Below are 7,522 nucleotides of genomic sequence, written 5' to 3'. Positions count from 1 at the left end.
ACCACATGCCCGTATGCAGACAGATCCTTAACTTGATCAGTTATCTTACGTATCACAACCCCCCCCCCCCCCCCCCCCCCCCCCCGCCGGAGAATCAGTCTCCAACACTAGCCTCCTCACATTGATTTCCATGGCGTTTGATTGCACGACGACAAGCGAGCGGTTCTGCTAGCTCTGGATCGGCAACCGAAGGAAAAAAGATGGCACACTCCTGCTATGAAGCTTTCATTGTGGTTCCTCAGAACCGTACCTCCGCCACCAAATTCCGATGTCTTGTACATATCGCCATCGCTATTCACGCTTGGAGTTCATCTCCGGCGCCTAAATCTATGTGGGGCATTTTTATGGTGTGATGTCGGTTGCGTTTATACATGCAACAACAAGAAGAAAAAGATTCACTCGCTAAATCTCTCGAGAAAGATTTTGCTCATTAATTTTTCTAGTGTAAGAAAGTGGCTCACTATTTTTTTGTCAAACAATTGGCTCATTATTATTTACTTAATTTGAGAAAAGTTGGCTCATTTTATTTTTGGAGATCAAGCTGGACATGGGTCTCCGGAACTAGGCCCAGCGGGCCTGGCCCGCTGCCACACGCATTCGCGGACTCGTGATCTTCGTAGAAGGAGAGGATTAGCGCCGTCAACAAACCCCCAAGCATAGCATTCGGCACGCACGGCCGCAACAGTTCCTCAGCCAGCCCAACAAACCCGCCCCGGCGCCCGCCACCGTCCCCGACCAGCGAAACCGCCTCCCGCTCCTCCCCACCTCCCTCCTCCTCCTCCACCTTCTCTCGGCCTCGTCGCGGACGCCTCCCCCGGCTGCTCGGTTTCCTCCTCCGAGGCCCTCTCCCTCGCCGTCTCCTGGTAAGGCCCGCCTCCTTCTCCCCCGAATCCCGCTCCGCCGAGTCGCTGGGTGCGCGCGTGCTTGCTTGCTTGCTTAATCGCGTGGTGTCGGTGGACCGGTGGGTTTCTCTCTCGGTCCCCGAATCGGATCCGCGGCGCCGCTCTTGCGTGTTTCTCCGCCGCAATGCTCGGATTCTTCGTGTGTTGACGGGGGAGGTTTTCCTTGTCCTCCGCCTCGCTGGCGTTCTCGGTTGCTTTTCCACCGTATGTTGCGAACCTCTTGATGCCTCGCTAGCGGAATGTTGGATCTCTTCTCGACTTGTTGGTGAAGTTTTTTCTCGTTCTCCGATTCTTCAGGATTTTTGCTTCAGGCGCTGCTAACTCTAGTCCGTACGGTTCTGGTTTGGGGGTTCAGAATTCACTTGACTCATTCTCGTTGTTTCCTAGTTTCCAGGCGACAGGCGTGATGGTAGAGGAGAAGAGGGAGAGGGCGGAGGAGGCGTCCGACAGCCCGCAGAAATCCCCGCGCCTGGACCCGCTGGCTGGTCCTGGATGCAGCGACGCGCCTGCGTCTCCGACGGAGTCGAGCGACGAGTGGCCATCGTCCGGGGAAGCGGAGGCGGGGACCAGCAGCGACAGTATCGGCGACGGCGGGCGGTGCGAGCACATACGCTTGGACCGCGAACTCCTGGATATGCACGTGTATTATCTCACGGAGCAGCTGGAGGTGCGCCGGACGTGCCATCTTAGTAAGTGCAAGACGACCTGGAAGGGCAACGAAGGGATGATGAAGTGCATAGACTGCTCCAGATTCTTCTGCTCTGGGTGGCCGGTGAACAGGGAAAGTCCGCAGGAGCATGCCCTCTGGCACGCCGGCGAGAACACGCATTGGGTTGCTCAGTGGTGCGATGAACCGAATTTGGGATACTGCTTCTTGTGTGCGCGCGGTATGAGGCTCAGTGACCGGAGCGAAGATGACTATGCAGTGGCGGCCAGAAACAAAAAGGATCAGCAAGGACTGGGGGATAGCGTTGCAAAGGATGGCTGGGGATCGGTGTCCGGCATTGCAAAGGATGGGTGCGAGACGGGGGGCAAGAACCCGCAGAACCCTGAGAACACGCAGAAATACCCGCACCTGGACCTGCCTGCGTCCAAGGCACCTGTGTTGTTGAGCGAGTCGCCATCGACTGGGGAAGCGGAGGAGACCAGCGACTGCACATACGACATCGGGTCGTGCGAGCACTTGTTCAAGGACAGGGAGGAGCTGGATGATATGGTGCTTGATATCAAGACCGCCGAGAAGCTCCCAGAGTGCGAGCATTTCCTGTGCACGACCACCTGCACCTGGAGGGGAGCTGCTGCTAGGTTCATGGTGTGCACGGAGTGCACCTCTACATTCTGCACCGGGGAGAAGGGGGGCATGGAAAATCCGCAGGGACACGCCCGCTTGCACGCCACCAGGGACTACCATTGGGTTGCTCTGTGGTACGATGAACCGTATAAGGGCTACTGCTTCGAGTGTGGGCACGTTCTGAAGCTCGGTCAGGACAAGCTGAGCGATGATGAGTGGGCAGCTCTGGCCAGAAATAAAAGGGTTGAGCGGGCAATGTGGGCCAGCAATGGATGGGATGTGTGGGGAACGGTGCCCGAGAGTTATGCAAAGGATTCGTGGGCAATAGTGACCGGCAATGATGCGTCTGGGTATGCTAATGGGAATGGCTGTGTTATCAGAGGGTTGCCGAATCTTGGAAACACATGCTACATGAATGCACTGCTTCAGTGCCTCCTTGCGCTCGGTGAGCTGAGGACAACGATTTTAGGACCGGGTGCTCGGCTGGGGAGCATTGGTCTGCACCTGAAGCAATTATTTGTGGAGACAAGCAGCACAAATGATGCCAGGCACGCGCTGGATCCAGAGATGCTATTGGAAGGTATGCGGGTGTTTAATCCACAGTTCAAGGGCTCTTATATGCAGGACAGCCAAGAGTTTCTTACATCTTTGCGCACTGCTTTGGAGGAGGAGACGAAGGACCTAAACAAATTGCATGGGGGTGCAGAGTTTCGTCCAATTGGCAATTCCATTTTCGGGGGCTGGCTGCGTCAGACCTTATACTGCATAAGTTGCTCAACTAATTCAGTTTTGGATCTGCAATTCGATGAGCTCCAACTGGCACTGCCATCAAAGGATTGTCCAGCCAGAAGTGTTACGTTACCACCAATGACCAGAAGCGGTGGATCTCCGACGAAGACTCGTAAGGAACTATTCCAACAAACCGACAAGACTGATGGAGAAAAGATTCAAACAATTGCTGAAGGCTGTGATTCTCAGTTTCCTGGTTCAGAATTTGGAGATGAGGCCATGGAGAAAATACCCAAGCCTTCACAAGTTGGTAAGTCTATGTGCTCCTCTAGCTAACTTAAAACATAGAATGTGGAACAGGCCCGCAGGTGTGGAATAGTGAGATCTAATACAAGCTAGCTATTTTTCTGAACACGGGAACAGATGACACTTTTGGAAATGGAGCTCTGGTGATAGCTAAGCAGAGAAAATTGTTGATGCCATTCTACATATGGAATAAAGAAGTAGCAGCAAAGCCTTCGGGGTGGCTACGAAAAATTGGGCTGGATATTTCAACAGTCTTATTATGGCAAAAGTGTATGCTATAGTGTAGTAGTTCGAATTGACATTTGAAGATAACTCAGGGTCTTGAGTCCTTACCTTCATAAAATAAGTGTTGCTCTAAAATGGTTGGTTAACTTAAGCGTGTATGGTTATTGTCGAGAAAAGAGACCTTAGAATGTGGTGGTTAAAGATTCTAAAAATATGCAAAGGATGAGGGTTTCTGGTTGCATGATCTTGCTAATGCAGATAAAGCTAAATCCCTGTATGCTTGAATCTGCAGATTCTACTAAAGTGGAGGATGTTGCACACGGTCGTTTGCAGACTCAGAAGAATGATGTCCCACGAGAGATCATTGAAGTGCCAATAAAAGCTCTTGATTTCATTCCTAACTTGTTTGATGACACTGAAGGAATGGATGAATCAATAGTAGATCCTCACAGTCCAAAAAATACTGGTCCACCTCCACTTGTTGATATAGAAGCCAAGGAGAGCACTTACTCAGTAGAACCTACTACAGAAGACAAGGGGAGAGCTCAGAGCAGTGATATTACTGATGATGAGGCAGTACATATGAACTCTGTTGCATCGCTCGAGGACTGCTTGACACTTCTTTGCTATTGTCCAATGGGATGGAAATGTGGTAACTGTTCCAAGGTTGTTGAGCTGCCGAGAACAAATGGAAGTGAAAATGGTCAACCGATGATAGCAAGTACCAATGTAAATCCAACAGTTGAAGGAGACCAGACTGAACTATCAGACAGGAAAACATGCCCAAGTGAGCGATCTAATGATTTGAATAGCTTGTTGGTAGAATGTACTTCTCCAAGTAGACAACCACATGGTTCAGATGCACATCATCAAGTTATTCTTTCTGAGAACAGAGTTCGTGAAGAAATCACTTCAGGGATGAGCTATGATGAAAAGAACTCGGCCTCTTGCTGCACTACCAATAGAAAACCTGAAAGTCAGGAAGCTGCACCTAGTTCCTTTCCAACTCATAAACAGACTGACCTGTTGAGTACCCAGGATAGTCAGGATACCAGCGAAGGCAGTGGGAAGCAGGTAAAGCTGGATGATCATAGTGCACAACAAGCGGAAGAAAACCAAAGTGAGCAGAAACATGGGACTGGTGGTTTTCAAATACAATTGGTTACTAAGCTGCCACCTGTACTAACCATTCAACTGAAGAGATTCACCAATGCTCTTTCTAAAACGAGAGGACATGTGAGCTTTAAGGAGATTCTTCATGTAGAACCGTTCATGGACCCCAGGTACCGACTTCTGATAATTCTACACAGCAATTTCTAAGGTTGTTCTTTTATGCCTGTTCCGTTAAGTTCCTACCTTTAGAAATCCAGTAACTATTTTGTTTCATAGTTTGCTTCTACAAAAGCTTTAAGAGTATTCCTTCTCTGCAAAAACCGGCATTGCAGGTTACAAAAATGAAGGTTTTAAACACAAAAAATATGTCAGACTTCAGGAAGTTATATGCAATCTTGTAAACTATTTTATAGGTTCAGGTTCAGACTACAATTTTTTTCTGGGTTCAGACTAGCATTTCGTACTTGTCAGGATGTGATAATTGCAAGCTTAATTGAATTGTCTGAAGGTATCAGCTTAATTTGAGTGTGTACTGATAGCCTGATATGGACCAGAACCCTGTGCCATTGATTAAAACTGTTAGTTTTTCATTTTTGGTATAGGATACCATATTGGAATATGTATCTGATGTCGAGGCCGTCGAGCACAAACTCTATTCACCTTGGCAGTGTATCAGTATCACTGACCAAGTTATGATTATATTATCATCACCTGGGTGTAGTGTATAAAATCTGTTTGAAGTTTGGATTGTTAAGTATAGTTCTGGTTTTAGAATTGCAATTGGATGGATGTTATATTATTTATATATATACAAACCTAACATCTTTGAATGGCCTGTTGAGTATTAGTATGAGCCTTTATTTCTAAGAGTTATGATTAGTAAATACGTAATCAGTCACTTGAGATACACCATATTGTTTTGTTAATCTGATAGAGCTTTCTTGTTAACAAATATCCAGTTTGTTGTTTGAAGAAAGGCATTGCATTGTTGGTACTCCAGCTTAATCTTCAGTTTCCTTGCACCTGGTCTAACTGTTTATTACTTTTTTCTACTCTTCAGTTCCGAGGACAAAGGTAACTCCAGCTATCGCCTAGTCGGTGTCATTGAGCACCATGGCCACGCCTTGAATGTAGGGCACTACGTTGCTTATGTGAGGGCAGGTCGCAAGCAGCAGAGCAGTGGTTCTTCCTCATGGGTTTGCGCAACCGATCGCGACATCAAGGAAGTCCCTCTAGAAGAAGTTCTCGGGTGCGAGGCGTACATGCTTTTCTATGAGAGGATGGATGGCCGAGGCATATCTGTGAGCCTACCCACCAACTAACCAGACCAGATGGACAACGAGAAAGGATGCTCAAGTTTGAGATTAGCAAGCATGGCAATTGCCAAGTGTAGATAGATACACAGCGTAGTCATCACGTCCAATTTTGTTGCTTTAGCTGAGTCATTGCAGGACTTTGCATCGGTTGCAGCATGTAGATTGCAGGTCTGATGGTCTGTTCACACTGTTCATACCATTTTTCTTTTTTTGCGGTGAACATAACCATTTTTCTGTCCATGAGAAACTCATTTTTTTGTGAAAAAAAAGAACACTGGATCTGTTTTGTTACAACAACATTGACTCCTTATCGAGAAAAAGAACAACATTGACTGTGTAGGACAGTGGAAAACATGGAGCATATCCCTTTGAATATTGTTGTGATGGGTAGTATTCTCCAATTAATAACACCTTCAGATAACAGTTGATGATTGTTCTCAGCCTCTTCTTCTGGATGCGTGGATTATGTGTGTCGGAGTAGCGAGTATAGTAGGTCTATGTCCACGGGAAAATAAAATCCAGCTCTTCGGTCGTGTGGAGAACGAAGAGATGTCTCCGGTGGTGGATCGGCATTTTCGGCCGTTAGAAGACCTTGTCGACCAACATAGGAACGCTGTCTCTCTTCGTTCTACAAGTGGACGATGGGGTAATATTTGTAAAATTTCTGAATAAGGGTATACATTTTCAGGATTTGATAAAAAAATTCCAATGCTACAGTGCTGTATTAAGGCACAGCAATTTACTTAGAAGTTTCTGTGCAGCACAGCCAGTTAAAAGGACCCTCAATGCATCTAGACACTGGGTCACAGCCTAAACTCTAAGCACTTGAACTCGAGCTAACCTTCTACGCACATCTATGGCCAGACGCCTCAAGCCGGTCTCAAACACTAGGACGAGCGACCTAGTGTAAAAAGAAACGGCCCACACAGACACCTTAAACCGGTCTCAAACGTAGGGGCTGACCGGCATCTCTCATATCCAGCTCAAATCTGGGGCGAATATGGGGCGGCCCGGCGCGTCTGCCACGTCGAATTGACGACCGGGTTCCACACGAAATCACCCGAAAACCCAACAGTTCGACGGGCATCTTCTCTAGTGAGGATGTGAACACCGCGTGGCGCCGCTCAGACTCACCGCCCGAGGGCCAAAGTCCGGCTATTTAAGCCGGACGACAACCCCCAACCCTAGCCACATCCGATTCCTCCCTCTCCGCATGGTCAGCCCAAGCCCATCCACTTCTCTCCCTCTCTGCATCCCTCTTCCCTCGCCGTCCGCCTCCGCCATAGCCCGACAGAGAAAGACCACGTATTTGGATCTCCCACTCTCCATCACTTCCAATTCTTGGTGGACAAGGTGGCCAAGAAGCTTGTCCCGTGGGAGGGATAAAACATCACCACCATCGAAAGCACCAACCTCGTCAAGTCGGTGTTAACCTCTCAGGTGTTGTTCTTCATTACACCGCTAATTGCCCCTCAAGCACGATCCACAATGTTAACAAGCTCGAAAGGGCCTTTGGTCCCTCATCTACGACTTCCAATTGGACAGTCTCGTGGAGGATGACATTCTTTGGAAGCACATTGTTAGTGGCCACTACTCTGCGGCATCCACTTACAAGGCACAAAATTTTAGGGAACACTCTC

At 48.3% G+C, this 7,522-nt stretch overlaps 1 protein-coding gene across 2 annotated transcripts; it reads left to right on the top strand.

The window, feature by feature from the left end:
- Positions 1-693: 693 nt before the first annotated feature.
- Positions 694-6,154, top strand: LOC109737501 (ubiquitin carboxyl-terminal hydrolase 2). Of its 2 annotated transcripts, none has more exons than XM_040397991.2 (4): positions 694-863; positions 1,290-3,232; positions 3,746-4,736; positions 5,627-6,154. In XM_040397991.2, exons 2-4 carry the CDS (start codon positions 1,309-1,311, stop codon positions 5,886-5,888), a joined length of 3,177 nt encoding a protein of 1,058 aa, XP_040253925.2. In that variant the 5' UTR covers positions 694-863; positions 1,290-1,308; the 3' UTR covers positions 5,889-6,154. The 2 variants fall into 2 exon arrangements, with proteins under 2 accessions (XP_040253925.2, XP_073358874.1); XM_073502773.1 differs by having other exon boundaries at positions 736-863; positions 1,297-3,232.
- The last annotated feature ends 1,368 nt before the right edge of the window (positions 6,155-7,522 follow it).

Source organism: Aegilops tauschii, chromosome 7 (genome assembly GCF_002575655.3).
Source record: "Aegilops tauschii subsp. strangulata cultivar AL8/78 chromosome 7, Aet v6.0, whole genome shotgun sequence".
Lineage (NCBI taxonomy): Eukaryota > Viridiplantae > Streptophyta > Magnoliopsida > Poales > Poaceae > Aegilops > Aegilops tauschii.
Note: the sequence above shows the minus strand (reverse complement) of the source record. Positions and strands in the feature narration are given on the sequence as shown.

What these genes read in the sequence shown, in the direction of transcription:
- LOC109737501 (XM_040397991.2), top strand. Translation starts at nt 1,309, where the DNA reads ATGGTAGAGGAGAAGAGGGAGAGGGCGGAGGAGGCGTCCGACAGCCCG. An exon ending in ACCCAAGCCTTCACAAGTTG is followed by an intron (nt 3,233 to 3,745) that starts GTAAGTCTATGT and finishes TTGAATCTGCAG; the next exon opens with ATTCTACTAAAGTGGAGGAT. An exon ending in GAACCGTTCATGGACCCCAG is followed by an intron (nt 4,737 to 5,626) that starts GTACCGACTTCT and finishes TCTACTCTTCAG; the next exon opens with TTCCGAGGACAAAGGTAACT.